This window comes from Ptiloglossa arizonensis, chromosome 6 (genome assembly GCF_051014685.1).
Source record: "Ptiloglossa arizonensis isolate GNS036 chromosome 6, iyPtiAriz1_principal, whole genome shotgun sequence".
NCBI lineage: Eukaryota > Metazoa > Arthropoda > Insecta > Hymenoptera > Colletidae > Ptiloglossa > Ptiloglossa arizonensis.
In genome coordinates this window covers 26,663,226-26,681,361 of record NC_135053.1, presented here as the reverse complement: position 1 = coordinate 26,681,361, position 18,136 = coordinate 26,663,226, and the positions used below count along the sequence as shown (strand labels likewise).

Genomic DNA, 18,136 nt, shown 5'->3' with positions numbered 1-18,136 from the left:
AATTCGTAAATAGTTTCGCGAGGATAATCGACGGACGAGGGAAAGGTTCGATCCCGATTCGAGGTTCGGCGAGCGAGCGAGCGTCGATTCCTTTGGTGGAAATTTCGATATAAATTCACCGAAGAAAGCATCGAGTTGTATTTCATCCATATATTCATATCGGTGGAATCGTCGAGGTTCCCGTTAGGAACCGTTCCGTTCTCGATGACGTCGCGCGACGGCCCCTCGACGGTCGATTTCTCGTCTCTCCGTTCCTCGGCGAAGCAAAAATCGTCCGCGGAGGAAATTCGCGCGAGAACGGTTCGGCGTCGAGCGACGGGTTCGCGGCGAGCGATGCCCGACGATTCGCAAACACCGGGAACGAAGCCGATGGGAGAATTTAATCTCGTACCGTTCGATTCCGCTCCTCGCGCTTGCGCTGACTCCGTCCGATCGATTTTCGAGCCATTCCCGACGTGCCGACGGTTTCGTCGCGTCGCGTCGCCTCGCCTCGCCTCGCCTCGCCTCGCCTCGCCTCGAGAACGAGCAAATATTTTCCTCCTCGAGGAGCACCCTCTTCGGTTTCTACGTTCCCCGAGACTCCGACGCTCGAAAAGAACGCGGAAGCGGAACGAACGCAACCATGTGATCGCTACTCGTCGGAGATCGGGAACCGGCGAGAGTTCCCCTCGGCCTCGCAGTGGCCCTCTGCGGAGTACGGAAGGATTTCGGAAAACGGTCGAGCGACCGCGAAAAACCTTCTCGCGGTAACGAGACCATCCGTTCACCGAGACCGAGACCGAGACCGAGACCGCGAGTTCTTCTCCCAACGGAGAACGCCCGGAGACCGTAACCTTCTCGTTACCGGCGACCCTACCGGAAACTCGCTAATCGCGAGGTTCGCGAGAAAAATCGATATTTCGGAAACCGAAGCCGGACGATTATCGATCGAATTTCAATTACGGCTGATCCCGTGATCGGACGAGACGAAGAAGAAGAAGTAACCTCGGAGAAGAGAAATTCCAGAAGAAAAGAAAAGAAAAGAAAAGAAACGGAGGGGAGAAGTTATCGTTGTTCCTCGAAAGTAGGAATATCCTCGACCGGCGAATTTCATCCGTCCCCGTGGTGGTTGCGGGTTTTTCGAACGGAACTCGAAAACCTGGCGTTCGCCTTTCGATCGGCTGGTTATTTTTCGAGGACGGTAAAACTTGGCCGCGAAAACGCGAAATAGGTAGGTTCTCGCGCGCGTTTCCGATCGATCCCGAATCCCGCTGTAAGACGAGACTCTCTCGCCGCTATCGTCGACTCCGTAACGGAACGATACCGCGTCTCGGGGCTAGTAAATCCCGTTACGATGCCAGAGGCCTCGTTCGCGGGGACGCAAGGACGCGTCTTTTGTCCGAAAGTTCGACCGCGGGTACCTCGTGTCAAAGTTCTCGGTGAAAGGTTCTCCGTTCGCTCGTTCTCTTTCCAGAAATCCTTAGCCGTCGCGAACGCGCGATTCGGTTTTAGAGGCGAATGGATTCGTTCCTTCCGCCGCGAAGCGCGTTGGCTTCCTCCTGGCTCGGATTTCTCGCGGCACCGCTTTCGCCGTTTTCGCCGCTTTCGACGCTTTCGACGGTTTCGTTCGGTCGCCGTGACTCGTTGCCCTAACGCTGGATCGTTGTCGTTCGTACCGATCGTGGTCGGATCGAAACGATCCATTTGGACGATATCTACGCTACGCGAGCGAATCGGTTCGCGCGAGACGCGGCGACGGCGACGGCGACGGCGACGGCGACGGCAATGACGATTCGTGCGCGTCTCGCGTCTCGCGTCTCGCGTCTCGCGTCTCGCGTCTCCCGGGCTCGAAGACGTCCTTAAAAAATATCTACTTTCACCGTTTTCGAGTGTTCCGATCGGCCCTCGCGTTTGCGCGGTCTCGTTCACGAGCACGCACGTCCGTGTACGCTCGCGGAAAGAATCGAGCGGGCGTAAAAATCTTGTCACTTTCGACCGCGAAAAGGAGGAAACTTATCGAATCGTAAAATTTGTAAAAAATAATCGCGATACGATAGCATCGAAAATTTGATTCCGTCGAGCGTTCGGGCGACGAGGCTCTCCATCGTGGACGCTACGAATCGTTGCCGATCGATCCGCGCGCGACTTTGTTCGCGTTGGTTCCGTCCGCTCGATTTTCCGCGCGTATCGCGAGCGACGATCGCCGTTGTCCGCGTACCGAGTTTCGCAAACGGCTCGAACGTTACGAAATTTAACACCGAATCGGATTCGTACGATTCGAGCGACTCGTCGCGACTCGTTTTCTCGAATGGAAATTCGTTCTTTCGGGGTGAATCGCGAATTTCGGTTGTTTCATCGGGATAAACTCGCGGGGAGTTTGGTCGCCGCGTTCGGGCAACGGGGATCGTCGCTCGCGGTAGTAGCCTCCTTTCCGCGGCGCGATAACGGGTACCGTGCTCGCGTCGAGCGACGCGTTACCGCCGCTAATCTCGTACGGTTCACCGATCTCGAAACACCGAGTTGCACCGCTGTCGTCGTTGCGACGGAAGAGTCCGTATCTCCCTGAATCGAGCAACGGTAAACTTCAACAACGATACGATCGGTTATCCTAAAAAGTGGAACGATCGAGAGAACGAGCAGAGGTGGAGGGGTTCGGGTTGCGCGCGAGTTTGAGCATGTATTCGCGAATCGTCGAACGACGTCGCGGTATTTCTTCCTCGTTTCGTTGTCTCGTCCTTCTCGGTTCGGCGGTCCGCCGTTAACGTCTCGCTCCGTCGTCTCGAAACGTTTCTCCTCGGCGAGTAATTTTCGAACTTTAGGAGGAGGAGGAGGGGCAGGGGTAGGGAGTGGGTAACGCGTCGTTTTAAACGTCCATAGCGTCGCCGACGTATCCTTCGTCGGGGCTTTCGGGGTGACGAGGGGGTTGGAGTTCCTCGGCTCTGGCCGCGACCGCGGCGGCCGCCTCGCGAGCCGTTTTGCTCAACAACGATCTGGGAGAGAGGGGCGTCGTCTCGCCCCTGTAGGCGGCCGGCGGCGAGGGAATGAACGGCACCTCGGGGTAGAGGGGAACCGGGGATACCGGCGAGAGGGGCAGCTGTTGCTGGATCGGTTGTTCGACCGGCTGTATCTGCGGTTGCTGTTGAACGGGATAGGGGTATCCCTCGGCGGTGTATCTGGCGTCGGTTCGGGGCAAGACCGGGTCGTAACCCGGGGATCTGGCGAGAAACTCGGCCTCTCGGGAGTATCTGGCGGGCGGTGCGACCGCGGAACCCTCGGCCATCCTCTGTCGGAATCGCGGGAGGGTGCTCGCGGCGGTGAACGGCAGCTTGGGTAGACCAAAGTTTAGGGGGTAACCGTCGCGGTCCAGGTAGCTCAGCTGCGGGACGTTCGAGGTACGGAGATCGGGCTGCAACGGGTACCCGGAATCGTACTTGAGTATTTGTCTTTCGGGGGCTTGGTGACGGTAGAGCTGTCCGTATCCCGCGTCCGTGGCCTCGGGTACCTCGTTGATCAGGTCCGGCTCGGTGAGGTACTTGGAGACCGGTCCGCGATAGGCGGGCTCCTCCGTGCCGGTTCTGCGCTCCCTGTGTTCGAGGGTCGCGGCTTTGTTCATTTCCCTCTCGGTGTAGGAGACGATCCGATGGTGCTCCAGCCCGATCAAGCTGCCGTTACCCTTCCTGCAGGTAAGGGTCGAGGCGGTGTCCTTTGTGATCGGCAACACGGACTTGTTCCGCGAGACCAGGGCTTTCGAGTTCCTCTTTCGGTCGCGTCGCCGCTTGCGGGCGCAGAGAACGACGCTGGCGATCAGGCAACCGAGAACGAACAGGGTGACCAGGAGGGCCCCGGCCGCGACCGCCGCGATGTATCCCGATCTCGCTCGATCGTTCGGTGGCTCGGCGGTCGGCTTCTCCTGGAAGAGCACTCGCAGCGAGAGATTGGACTCGGCGGAACCGGCTCCGTTCTCCGCCGTGCAGGTGTAGGTCCCCTCGTTCAACGACTCGACCGAGTAGATCAAGAGCGTGCTGCTCGTGTTGGTGGAGTCGCCGCGTTGCCTGTAGACGTACCTGAAACGAACAGAGAACGAAGAGGGTAGTCGCGATCGGGCAAATGTAGCGGTAGCGGGAACGGAGTTTCCTTCGGATCGCTCACCGGGGGAATCCGTTGGAGGCGATCGATAGGGAATCGTTCTCGTTCTGTAGCTCGCAGGGCTCCCCGTTGAACCACCATACGAGCTTGGCGGCCGGTACGGCGTACACGTCGCACCTAAGCGTGAGGTTTTCCCCCTCGTGAGCCTCGAGTCGGTCCCTGAGCTCGATCCGCGGCAGACAGGCCAAGTCGTTGGTCTTTACGGTTTTGATCGGCTCCCCGCGAAGCTTCGGTGGCGCCTCGCACACCGGCTCGGACTCCTGCGGGACCACCGGTGCCGATTCCTTGAGCCAGGCCTGCGTCGGGCGCAGACGACAATCGCAGACCCACGGATTGTTGTGGAGAGCGAGACCCCGAAGGTTCCCGCCGAGCGGCAGGGTGGTCTCGGGTACGCGGGTCAAACGATTCCCGTCCAATCTGAGCCACTCGAGCAACCGTAGACCGTCGAAAGCCCCCTGCTCGACGATCTCGAGCCGACAGTGGCTCAGTTCCAGATTCGCGAGATGCGCCAGCCGTTTAAACGCTCCGCGACGTATCTCCCGTATGGGATTCCCGTTCAAGAGGAGCTTCATCAGATTCGAGTAGAACTCGAAGGTCTCGCTCGGTATCTCCTCGATCAGGTTCTCCGAAAGGTCCAACTCCACCAGGCCCACCAGACCGACGAACGCCCTCGTAGCGATGCGACCGATCTGCGATCTCGCCAGGTAGAGACGTTGCAGATTCACCAGACCGAGCGCGTGGAAGCACTCCGGGGGCAGACTGACCAGATGATTGTTCGAGAGATCCAACACCTGGGTCTCCTCCCGGGCGCCCTGCGGGAGCCCCTTCAGGTTACGGTTGGTACACTCCACCCATTCTTTGCCGCTCTTCCACTTGCAGGTGCACGGGGTGGGGCAGCTCTCGACCGCGGTGGAGGTCAACAAGCTCATCGAGAACAGCGTCGTCGCGCCCAGAATCGCCAATCTGCACCACCACCGTCTCCACCCGCCCGGGCGCATGGTTTTGGCGGCCCCTTCTCGACCGCTCCGACTGGAACCTGCTCCCTCGACTTCTTACCGCATTTTCGGATCGTGGGCCTCTGTTTCTGTTCCTCCGATTTTCCTCCCACGCTTCCGCTCGACGGATGAATTCTGCCGGGGTCATCTAGTCGAGGCGCTCGAGCGTCGATTCCTCACCTGAAACGACAACAACGATCAACCGCGACGCTCTTTTCCTCCCTCCCTCCCTCCCTCCATCCCTCTCGAACCGTCCGTCCACCGCCCTTTCGACCGGATACCGATCGATCGATACCGCGAACTCGGTTCCCCTCGGAGAAACACCGACGAGAAAAGGACCACTCGCGGCTATTCTCCCCCGGCGCGTTTTACGGAAAGATTCGACGAAACCGAGAAAAGTTTGGAATTCGCGGCGAGCGCCGAGGAGAAAAATGTCTACCCGGAGCGAACTTGGAAACCGAAACGGTCCGAAATGCCCCGGAAGAAAGGAGAATCGTGTATCGCGAACGACCGGTCGGTCGATCCACCGGAACCGCTTCTCGATCGCGAGGCGGAGAACGTCCCTCCCTCTGGTCGTTTTCCCGATCGAAACGTCGAAGCGAAAGGTCGAAAGTCGACGGGAACGGCGAGAGGACTCGAGCCGCTCCCGATAGCGTCTCGAGATATCGTTCGAAACGTAACGACCTCGTACGATCGAACTAACCGAGACTCGTCTCGATTTCCCGACCGTTTATCCCACAATTTCGAATTCGATTCGGAAACGGTAAACATCGAGGCTAGAACGAACGCAAATATCGCGTCGAATCGTTCCGAGACTCGAACGGTTTTTCGTTCGTCGGCCCTTCCGTGGAGAAGGAGCGATCGTTGCGGCGATTCCGTAATTTCCTCGAACGCGGTGAATTTTTCTCCGTTCGCCGAAAAACCGTGGCCGAGGAATTTTCGGAAATTTCCGGTCGCGCGACCAGCGATCCGCGAAAGTAGAAAAATGGGACAACGGGCGGCGGTAACGAGACGCCGCGAGTCCAAGATCAAAGTCCTCGTTCGATTCGCGGCCGGGCGATCGATCGCCGGGGGAATTCGGCAATTTTGCGCTCCGCTGGAGCGAATTGTATTTAAAGAGGAAAAATGGAGGGATCCGGTAACCTCGGGAGCGGGGTTTTTTCCTTGGCCGGAGTGGCCCGCCGCGATTGTCGATTCGTCGAAGGAGACGCGACAACGGCGAGACCGCTTCGAACCGGCCGATGGAAACAAACGAACGGAAATCCCCGAATACGAAACGGCGAACCGATCGTTCGGGAAAATTTCGTCTCTCCGTCGACGAGCTCGTTTCTTCGAGAGCGGCTCGTTCCGCGATTTTCGAGGGAATCCGATTTCGGGACGCCAAGTTCCGCGACGCTCCCGCGAGTATCGCTTTTCGAATTCCCGAGGACGGTAGGTAAACGCGACGCTTCCCTCCGATATCTCGTTAAAGCTATCGCTGCGTTTCTTCGTACCGAACCGAACCGAACCGAACCGAACCGAATCGGAGGATTCGGGCGCGCTGTTCGAGCACGAGCGAATCCCGGGTTCGTCGTTTAGCGCAAAGTCAATTTCACGGTTCGGAAAGGAGGGTTCGATCGCGCCGTGTTCCACGGGAAACGGTAATTTTGGCTCGAGACAACGGATCGTCCGTCCCTTCTGTCCCGTTCGTCGACTCGGACAAACGCGACGATAATTTCGCTCGACGAGAGGAAGAAACGGACGAGCGACCGTAACGGAAGGCTCGCGATCGACGCGACCCGCTCCGGCGAACCGTAAAATTACCGAACACCGGTATCGATCGACGCGCGACGCGCGAACCGTTTCCTCCACGGGCAGGAAACTTGCGAGCTTTTCCTCGCGAGGACCGAGTTCTCGGCAAACGGTGACGAGCCTCGTCGAGATACCGGTCGCGCCGCCGCGACGACGAACGATGATTCTCGTTTCCTCGCGGATCAGCGGATCACTCGCGTCGAGGAAATTTCGGGGTCTCGAAGCCGACGCGTTCGCGGTACTTTGACCGTTGAACGTTGATACCCGGTAATTAGCCCGGTATTCATTCGGTCGATGCGTAATTATCGTTCAGGCCCGCGGTACGGAGCGAGAGAGGAGCGTCACCGCGGGTGCGTTTCATCGGTCGATATCGCGGGGAGCCGAGTTTTTACCGCGGAAAGGGAGCTTTCTCGTCGACTCGGCGGCGACTCTGGCTCGCGAATCCCGAATCGAGCCGAGGAACGCGGATCGCTCGATCCTTTTCGACTTCTCGCACGGTTTCGGTAGACACCGAACGTTGCCCCGGACGATCGATCGGCGAACGCGTATCGCGGATAACGGTTACCGTTCCGAACGATCGAAACTCGCGATTTCGAATCGCGGCGATAAAACCGCGGTCGATCGGTTTCGATATTTGTAAAAACGCGAGAAGAGAAGAGTTCGCTCTCGTCGATAATTTCGAGGTTGCTCTCTCGGAAGGTTTTTCGAGGAGGAGTGGGCGGTAGGGAAATTTACGAGGCGACGGGACTCGGAACGAAGCCGGCGAGAACAATGGGTTTTATTTCGGGCGTTTGGTCTCTGCGAGCTGTGAGCGGGTAGCGGGTAGCGTTGCGAGTCGCGTAGAGGAGAGAAGAGGAGAGGAGAGGAGAGGAGAGGAGAGGAGAGGAGAGGAGGTCGCGCGGCGGGCTGGTTCGGTCCGGCGGACGTTGCCCGGAGGGTCGACGCTCCCCGTTATCTCCGAGACGGATCGCGAGGAACCGCAGCCTCTGCGCCCGATAACGCGCGCGCGGTCCGCTCGAGCGCGTACCGTTCCCGTTACCGTTGCTCGGCCATTTTTACGTTCCCTTTGTAACCCGGAATCGAAGCGACGTCGATATCCGGCCACCGCCTCCTCGGACTCTCGGCCCCGCCACGGCTCCGCCGCGGCCCCTCTCGCTCGGAGTCAAATTTGGGCGAGGATCGCTCGGTCCGAGTCCGTACGCCCCCTCGGGATGCCGCGAGCTCCCACTGGAAATTCTCAGCGGCGCATCGTTCCTTCGTTCGCGTCGCGAGAAGCGCGAGAAGCGCGAGGCCGTTGGTCGCGAGACGCGACCCGATACGTTTACCGGGGGACGATTTTGGATCGCGGCCAAATTAATTTACAACGAGCGCCGCTCGAAATTGCGATCGACCGTTTAATCTCCGGATCGAATCGTCCGGGCGGAATCGACGCCGTCGTCGTCCTCGTCGCCGTCGACGCGCCTCCGCGACCGTTCTTCGAAGAGATCGAAAATAAAATTCGGCTCTCGCGGGCCCTGGGAACGTTTCTCAACGATCCGAGGACGACTCCTCGCTTACGGTAAATATTTACCGAACTCTCGTCCGTGGAATTTTACGTGAAAACTTTGGGAAACCGTCGCGAGACGCAAACGAGAGAAAGACCACCGAAGGGAAACGAGCGGTTGGTTCCCTCCGACCCGAATCGTTCGCGAACGCGAGCGTTGCGCGCGATAAATTCCGCGAACGCGAGCTCTCGAGCGTCGTTCTCGCGTTCTCGCGTTCTCGCGTTCTCGCCTTCTCGCGTCCTCGCGTTCCAACGCGTCGGATTTTTCGACGGATCGGCGCGTTCGTTCGCGAGCGAAACGACTCTCCCTGCCGGTTTTCGACGTTTCGTTCGGACGTTGGTGAAACCTTGGCGTTCCGCGTTAGCGATAAATCCTTGCCGGTGTTTTCTTTTTTCTTCGGTGGTGTTTCCGCTCCGAGAATCGGAACGCGAGCGAAACGAGGGAGGGCGGTGCGTCCTCGTCGAAATATTAGGAATCGGGACGCGGCGCGGCGTGGCGCGCCGCGTCGTCGCCGAGCGAAGCCAAAGGGGGGAAAATTCGGCGAGTCGGAGCGGGCGTTCGTTGCCCGGGTCCCGCGTTCCTTTTTCGATCGACTCGAGAGAGGCGCCGCGAGGAAAAGCTATCGGAAAACTTGCAACCGGTTTTCCGAATTGGCAGCCCCCGGCCGTGTCTTTTCGCGTTTCGTCGACGATGGGAATTTCGACGACGATTCGTCGCGCTTCGCGGAACGAACGTCGAATTCCGGGGAGTTTGCCGCCTCGACCGGTGAGACGTTTCCGCGAGCGTCCCGAGCGTTTACCTTGGCGCGAACCGAGCCGAGCCGAGCCGAGCCGAGCCGAGAAGTCGGAAGAGAGAGGGACGAACGGGATTCCGAGTCGATCGGATCGTTTCCCGAAACCGAAACCGAAACTTTCGGAAGAGTGTCCGGCCGCGGTCGAAACGAGACGCGGTGGACTCGTTCGTTTCGTCGAGATTCCATCGTCGGACGCGATTCGCAACGTCGGAATGAAATTCCGAAACTTTTTTCCAGCTAAATATCCGCGACGCGTTCTCGATTCCGCGCATTCCTCGCGGCCCTTCGCCTCGGGCGAACTTTTCCACTCGAAGAGGGGAAAAGCGCGATACCGGTCCGGCTCGCGGAACACGGAGAACGCGGCGCGTATCGTCCGCGCGGTAGGGAAAATCGCTCGGTTCTTCGCGGAATTCGAAACGACGATCGAACGAGGAGAGAAGCTCGATCCGTCGGGAGCTTCGGATTCCTCGCCGGGGTCCGCGGCAACTGTCCCGATCGAACGGAACCTCGGCGAGAAAAAATCCGGGCCGAGGAAACCGCGCCGCGAGGATCTCCAGAACGGGGAGGGCGTTCTCGACTCGGAAGCGAGGGAATCTTTCCGCTCGCGTTATCGTTCCCGTCGTCGAGCGAGAGAGAGCGGTCGTCCCCGCCGTTCCCGGAGGGAGCTGGCGTCGATCCGAGCCGAGCCGAGCCGAGCCGAGCCGAGACGAGCCGAGACGAGCCGAGACACGAAAAACGTACCCGCCTAGCGAGTTTTCCACGATTATTCGAGGAACCGCGCGGTAACCAGCGCCCGTTTCGTTCCAATTAAATACGCGATCGCGAGAGATTTTTCTGCCCGTCGCTTCCACTTCCGTTGTACCGTTTGTACGGGTGCACGGCCCGTTTCGAGTTTTCCGTACGGCTGCACCGGAATCTCGTTTCGTCGGCAGTTTCGAGAAGAGTTTCGCGCTCGAGACTAATTACGGAAACAATGGCCATAAAAAATGAACGCTTCGAGCGCAGCTCCGGCGGCACTCGACGGTGCGCTTCTTCTCTCTGGGAGATCTTAGCTTGTTTATACGTAGGTTCGTATTCGACGTATCGTAGGCTACGCGTCTCGTGCGCGGCTCGCTTTTCCGCGACCGCACGAGCGGTAGGGAGACGGCGAGGCGCCGTTCCTATTTTCCTCCGGCGCGCGGTTCGTCTCTTTCCTTACCGTCGATTTTGCGAATACCGAGCGGCCAAATTCCCGAACGAGCGCTACGGAAATTTGGAAATTGGGAAATTGTTCGCGATCGCGCAACATCTCCGCGTTGCCCGGTCGTTCGGTACGGGGGGATCGCGGGAAATTTTCTTTTCCTTCGAACGACGGAGGAGACGCGAACGATACTCGGAAACGAGACCGAGCGCGTTTCCGTTTGAAAAACGAGGCACGGCGAACCGACGAAATTAAAAATATTTACAATGCAAATTCGGAGAAACGGACGCAACGAAATTGGCGATATTAAAATTTTTCCATATTTCCGGCGTAGTGCGTTCTCCCGTTCGGTCGGAAGGTTGCGGCCGCGCTGGATAATTGGACGCGAAACGGTCGTTTTCCGCGAAGATACGGTTCACGGGCGATATCGGTTCGCTTCCGGCGTCCCTCGAGTCCCGGTTGCCCCGAACGGCGCCACCCGGCGGAGGGTAGACGAGGCGCGAAAAAGAGACCGAGCGAACCGATGGAAGGACGCCCGAACGAGCCGAACGATCTCATCGAATCGGGACGACCTTCGAGCGCGAATCGGTTTGCGTATCGAACGACCGGAATCGTTCCCGCTAAAGAGAGCAAACGAAGCACGTTTCACGCGTTAACCGAACGCTCCGAGATCGCGAGAGGGCGGGTTCGCGAGCCGGCCGGCTCCTTCGATTCGATTCCTCTTCCTTTCGTCCGTTTCGACTCGCGAACCGAATTTCACCCTCGAGAACGATTCCGCGAGACTCGCGCTCCGAAAAATACGCGCCCGGAAAAACCTAGACGCGACGATAAATATCGGGGGTCGGTTAAACGCTCGCGGCGTCGCGTCGCGTCGCGTCGCGTCGCGTCGCGTCGCGTCGTTAATTGGATTCGACGGTGCGCGCGGGTGAATCGAGGAATCGGCGATTCGATTCGATTCGATTCGATCTCTTTGGACGGGGGGCATCGCCCTTTCGTCGGTTCCAACTTCCACCGAGCGATCTCGAAAGTTTCGAACGAGTTCGCCTCGCGGCGGCGACGTATTCGTTCCCTCGACGATGAAAGCCGACTCGGGAAATTTCATCCGGAAGAAAAGCGGCGAGGACCGTGCTCTTTCTCGAGACGTTCGTCTCCTCGAACGGTGAAAACCAACCGCGAGGGAACGCGCTTCGGACTCGTTTGTTCGCCGCGAACGAGGCTCGCTCGCGACGCGCATCTTACGGCCAATGTCGGCCAACGAGCGGAAAGACCGTTTTTACGAAGAATCGAAATCGAAATCGAAATCGAAATCGAAATCGAAAGGTGGAGAAGGCATTCCGCTTTGGTCGGCTGCGACGCCCGTTGGACGCGAAAGCCGAGCTTTCGCGGCGATTACGAACGACCTCGATAGCGCTCGTCGATACGGCGCTCGAAGGGCGTTACCGAGAAAACGCGGAACGATCGAAGAAACTAACGGCTTAATTTTCCATTCCGATTGTTTTCGATGCGGCGCGGCGCGGACGGTTTGTCGAGAGCCGAGGAGGAGAGACACGTCTCTCCGAGGTCCTGCTCTTTTGCTTTTTTTCGCGAGCGCGCGACGGAGGCACAATGAACTCTGTCCGCAGCCGCGGAAACTCGCGAACAACGGGAGGGGAATGGAAACTGCGGAAGCGTAAAAGAAGAAAATGGATCGCGCGTAAATTTTCTCCGGAGGGAGAAAGCGGTGAGGGTGCGGGGTGCTCCTTCTTAGCGTTCTAAGTGCTATTTGTCGCGGGGCGAATCAAGGGGGCGAGAGCCACCTCGGTTTTATCGGCCGCGACGCGTTGTAACTCGAGCTCTTCGGAGCGGCGTGTACGATCCGGGCTCCAGGGATTCCTTTCTCTCGAGGAGAATACGGCTTCCGTGGCTCGCGAGTCGCACCCGGCCGGCCGCCCGGCCGCCCGGCCGACTCTTCGGACGCGTCGTAAATTTCTTCGGTGTTTGCGTACTGGCACCCGTTCGAGGCGAGGCGGGCGAGCCAAGCCCCGTCCGTCGCTCCTTTTCCCGCCGGTCGAGCGAATCGTTCGCGGCTACGGCGATCTCGCTCCTCCGAACCGCTTCCCCGACGTTCCTGCCGTTCGACGCTTTCCTCCAATTTTACCGATTAAATTCTACGGGAATACGTTTCTTAATCCTTCGGTACGTGACGCGCCTCGCAACCCGCGCCGAGTTCAGCGAATACAGTCGTTGGTTATTGCGCGCACGGAGGCCGCGAATTCGCGCGACGCGACCCGACGCGACGCGACGCGACGCGACGCGACGCGACTCGTCCATTAAACCAACCGCAAAGGAAAACAACAAGTTCGTTACCCTTCCACCCTTAACGAGCGGAACGTTCAACGCGAAAATTCCACGACCGCGCTCGCGAACGATTCGAGCCACGCTCGAACCGCATCCCCGCGGCGAACGTTCCACCGATACGGGGATCGGGCTCCGTCGAGCCGAACGCTACCTTCTCGTAGCCCTCTCGTTTCGCAACTATTTCCAAAGAAGAGTATCCGCCGTTCGATTTCCTTTCCTTCTCGAGCGATATCTCCCCCTTTGTTTCGACTTTACCGAGTTATCGTTACCGGGACCGACGATTCTCCGAACGATAAAAATGGACGAAGAACGCGTTCGAACGATCGTAGACGTCTGGATATCGTCGAGATCGGGGGCAAGAGACGGGAACTCGTTTCGCCCGATGGAAAAGTTAGCCACCGTTCGAGGTGGCAACTGCGGCCCGCGGGCTCGAAACGAATACGCTCTACCGTTTACAGACCAAGCGACGGGAGAACGGGAGAAAGGAATTCCGTCCTTTCGGAATCCCGATACGAGGACGCGCGCAAAAAAGCTTCTGTTTGCTCTTCTATGGAAACGTACTCCAATTTCCATCGTGTATTACATAAAAATTCCAATATCGCTCTTTCGAGCGACGGTGCGTCGCGGCGGGCCGGGTCGGGCCGGGTCGGGCCGGGTCGGGCCGGCACGATTCGACCTGTCCCGGGTCGGCGGGGTTCGATAACGGAAGCGAGGGAAAAACTGAGGGCCGTCGGGTTCCGAGCGTCCCTCCGCGAAGCTGCAAACGCCCCGGGCGGCCATGCTGCCCGCCTTTGACCCGATATCGGCGTTCGAGCGCATCGATCGGTTTCCTTCGAGCTTTTTTCCCGCAAATTGCCTCGAAAAACTTACCGATCGCCGGCCAGCTCGCTCCGCGTCGAACGAACGCGAGCCGCGACAAAGATTTCGCGAACGACGCGGAAATCCTCTCGAGCGTTCTTCCGACACCCCGGAGGCGCGGCGAGCCCCCCTCCCTCGCCGAACGAAAACGCTGATTCGAGGCGAACGTTTCGATCCGGTCGTTCGAAACCCAAACGATATCCGAGCAGCGCGAAACGCTTCTCGGCGATGAACGCGTTACGGCACCGACGCGCCCGACGCGCCCGACGCGCTCGACGCGCTCGACGCGCTCGACGCGCTCGACGTACGCGTATCGCGCGAACAAGTATTCCGAGAGTTTGGCCGAGTCGATCGGTTTCTTGGTTTCGAGCCGGGCAGTCTCCGTCTTCGCCGCTCGAAGACAAATATCTTCCCTCCGCGAAAGTTCCGTCGTTGCTCGTAACGACCTCCGTAAAAACGCGCGTAGGATACGTTTTCCGCGGGACAAAGAAATCGTAACCGCAGCCGCGCGACGGAGGAACGGTGGTGGTTCGTCGGGAATCGTTGGTTGCGATTCGCGAAATTCGGGGATCGTTGGTCCAAGTTTTCGGAAAAGTAAACGCGTTTACGAGGACGAACGAGCAACTGCTCGGTTTCTCCGCGGGGCGTCCTTTTTCTCTCGAGGGCAAAGCGGTTCGGCGACGCGACACCCGTCCGGCGGTTCGAGATGGCCCGGTAAATAGACGGGAAGGAAGGTTCGCCCTGGTTTCTTCGAGCGTCTTTCGAGACGGATGGGAAGAAAACGAGCCGAAAGAGAAGTACCTTTCCGGTTCGCACCGGAACCCTTTGCTCGTTCCCCGGTACGACTCGGTCGACGCGGTCCACCGTTATCGGTGATCTCCGCTCGCGTTCGAGCACGAGGCGCGTTGTTTCGATTCGAGAAACGTTTGGTATCGGTATCGGGACGAACGAGAGCGTTGGTCGCGCGCTGCCCTTTTGTCGTCCGCGTGATCGGACAATTGCCAAACGCTGAATGCGTTCGAACGGTCGTCCGACGGTAGTCGGTCGCGGTCGCTTCGATCGGCGTAGGTAGGCGTAACGCCCGGTGGACGATTCCGGGACGCGAACGCTCGTCGACCTTTTTCCTCTGATTCGCGAGCAACGACGACGATGGTTTTCGCGTCCCGCGTAACCTCGATACCCGAGGGAATTCGGCGTAACGTCGGTCCCCCTTTTTCCCTTCGTTTTCGGTTTTCGTTGTCCCGCGACCGGTCGGTCGGTCGATTCGACGGCTCCTCTGTTCTCATCGGCGCGGTTTTATTTTCGTCGCGACGCAAAGTAACGCGAGCCGCGAATTTTATTCGGCGTACCGTTCGATTCGACGTCTCCGATCGCTCCCGTTGGAAATTTTGTTCCCGTATCGGTTCGAGCCATCGAGTCGAGTTCTCTCCGTTCCTCGACGTTTACCTCGCGTCGCTGGATCGTCGCTTTTTCCACCGGTTCCCGTGATTTTCCCGGTTCCGTGCGCATCTTTCGTCTCCCTCGGTGGAATTTTCGGAAATTCGGTATCGGAAGGGTCGCTCGCGAGAGACGATTCGAGTCGTTTCGTTTTCGATCGAGCGGCGGACGGACGGTTAGGGTGCTCCGACCGCGAGATTGGACTCGAAATTGGGCCAAGAAAGGTTCGCTCGGCGTTGACCGTCGAGCGCGTTCTCGTTTCCCTCGGGCGTTGCTCTCCTCGCACGAAACTCGATTCGAACGGCCGCGGAACGTTCGAAAGCTCGTCTCGACGCGAAAGGTTCCGAGAGCCGGGAAACCGTCGACGAATTTTTCGTCGAGTGCGTCGCCGAGGAATCGACGTTACGCCCGACGCGAGCGAAACTCGCTAAACCGTGCGAATGGAAGAACGATGCTACGATCGTCGAGGTTTCTCGAGGTTTCTCGAGGTTTCTCGAGGTTTCCGTGGCACGGTTGGCCGGAAATTCTCGTTTCACCGAAGGGAAGAGATCGCGGATAATCGAGTCGTTGATGCGGCACCGTGGGACGCGACTCGCGACTCGCGACTCGCGACGAGAAAGTTTTCGGGGCTCGGTAACGCAGCTCGGCGCACGGTTGCACTTCCGCGCAAGATGCATGCCAAAGTACTTTTCGAGTTTCTCCCGCATCTTGGGCGGGTGGTTGGCTGGCTGGTTCCGTCGGTGCGCGGCGACACGAGCCCGGTGCGGCTGTAAATGCGGCTCCTTGCATTATTAATCCTCCGGAGATACCGTGGCCCGGCTGTTATTGCGGTTACCTCGTGATTCGCGACAACGTTTCTCCGCTAGGATGCACAACTATGGCGCGCAGTTTCCTCGCGGCGGTGTCTTCTCGTCTCGTTCTCCGCGCGACCGAGAGAACTCGCTCCGACGATACGCGATCGTTCGGATCGAGTTGCTCGACTTTGGCCGTTTCGTTTGGCCGTTAACGGTACTCGCGGTGAATTTTTCTTCCCGCTCGAAACTCCTCGGCGGGGCGACCGAGCGTGGAAAATTCCGAGAGCGATCCCGAGATTCGAAAATGCCGGGTCCTCTCGTATTCGCGGCACGCGTACGGGATCGAAGACGAACGCGCGATCGAAATTACGCGGCGTTCGCGTTGTTCGAACGACCGAGTACGAACGGCGTTTCCGCGAGTACTCGACCGTTTGCGAATAGTTTTCGAGGCTTTCGGCGAAATCGGATTTACTCTCGTCGATAGCGCTCGAATAGAAAAACTCGCGTCGAGGTAATTTCACCGAAAGTTGAGCGCTCGACGGTTTCGATCGGTTCGCGCGGAAAAAAGTATGCGGATCGTGGACACCCGCTCGGGGGAAGGAATTTTGCGAAACGAGGGTCTCGCAACGGCGTATTTCGGACCGAACGATTCCTCCGAAACGGGACACCGGGCGCTCGCGTCTTCCGCGTTTGCCCGTAATGAAAATTCCAGAGGCGGAGAGTGCCCGACCGAGTCTCGGTTCGCGGCCTCGGAAATTAAACGCGTCCATTCACCGAGAATATTTCTCGCCGCGCTGAAACCTTCTTATCGCGTCGGTTGTAAATATAGTAAGCTCGCGTCCGCCGATACGACCGGGGATAAATACGCTCGGAGTTTCGAGACGAAAGCGAGTGTCTCGACGAGAGGCGCTCGATTCGATCTCTCGAGAGCGAAGAGGTCCGAAATCGCGGAGCGTCGCGTCGCGCCGAACGTCCCGCGGCGAGGGGATCGCTCGCGAACCGGTACGATCCGTTCCGCGGAGGAAGGATAAATTCGATCGACGCAGCAGCGGGAAGTTGCTCTCTTTACGAGCGGCTCGCCACGAATTCGGCGAAGCCCGTTACTCGGCTACGGGATAATTGAAACGTTCGAGATACGTCCGAGGTCGGAAAGTTTCGCCGGGTATTTTCTTCCTCGGGGTGGGCGATCGATGGGGACGGGTGTCCCTCGCTCGGGAGTTTCTTTTCCCCGAGCGGTCCGTCGACTCGCGGGGGACCGCTCGAGAGGGAAGAGGAACGCGCGCGCGTTCGAAGCTCGCGGAACACCTACCGCCCGAAAGGCTACCGAGCGACTACCGAGCGCGCCTCGATTGAGATACACGGGGAGAAAGAGAGCGGAAACCCACCGAACGAGATGAAATATACACGCGTCCATTCATCCGGATGAAAAGGTTCGTTACAGGGGCAATTACCGCAGCGGCGCGGTGCGCCGACCTCTGCCGAGCCGCTCGTTCCCCGAGAACGATAAGGAGGAAAGGTTGCGCTTCCCTCGGACGCGTTCCCTTCGAAATTCCCGCGAGACCGGACCGATCCGGTCCAACTCCGAGGGTCTCCTTCCGCCCGAGATTTCTCAACGACTTTCGTTCTTGCGCGAAAACGATCCCGAATCCCGGAAATTCTCCAAAGGAAAATTCTCCGAACCGGCCGAACAGCCCGATCCTTTCGAGAAGGGATCGAAACGCGAGATCGCTTCGAAAATCGTGCGTCTCTCCTCGTCCGTGAAACAAAGATCGCGGTTGCGTAACGAGAAAACTTTTCCTTCGAAATTGGATCCTCGGATTTGCCGCGAGCCCGTTAACCGGCGAAAGCCCAACGAGATCGAAAGAACGAACGGATTTCCCCGTGTTTTACGGGAAACGGTATTTACACCGATACGACAGCAATTTCGGAGAACCGTCGTTTTCGTTCTCGTTCGAGTTCTCGGACGTAAAGTGGACTCGTCTCGGCCGAGTAAATCTCCGCTCCGGAGCGAGCGTTCGATCGCATCGAAGATTCCGTAGACGGGTAAATTGGCTGGCCCGCTACGGAGCGCAATTATCGAAGCGATAACCGGTAATAACGGTTTTACGGCGCTTCCTTCCGCTTCCCCAGCCCTACGAGTCGACCCGTAACGAGGATCGAGCGATCGAAAGCTTCGTCGGAAGGTCGGTACGGGTAAAAAATTTTGGAAACCGAGGCCGAGCGTTCGTCGACGCGGATCTGGCGCCGTCTCTCGATTCTCGATCGCGCGGCGACTCGCGAGG

At 58.6% G+C, this 18,136-nt stretch overlaps 1 protein-coding gene across 4 annotated transcripts in view; it reads right to left on the bottom strand.

Moving 5' to 3' along the window:
• Positions 1-2,703: 2,703 nt before the first annotated feature.
• LOC143148315 (uncharacterized) overlaps positions 2,704-18,136 on the bottom strand; it is a 66,243-nt gene continuing 50,810 nt past the window's right edge. For all 4 annotated transcript variants that reach the window (XM_076314551.1, XM_076314553.1, XM_076314554.1 and 1 more), the window contains 2 exons: positions 4,129-5,300; positions 2,704-4,043 (listed from right to left, as the gene is read on the bottom strand). In XM_076314551.1, the coding sequence (XP_076170666.1) occupies positions 2,843-4,043; positions 4,129-5,123 (2,196 nt within the window). In that variant the 5' untranslated portion in view covers positions 5,124-5,300 and the 3' untranslated portion in view covers positions 2,704-2,842. The remainder of the gene's footprint in view (positions 4,044-4,128; positions 5,301-18,136) is intronic.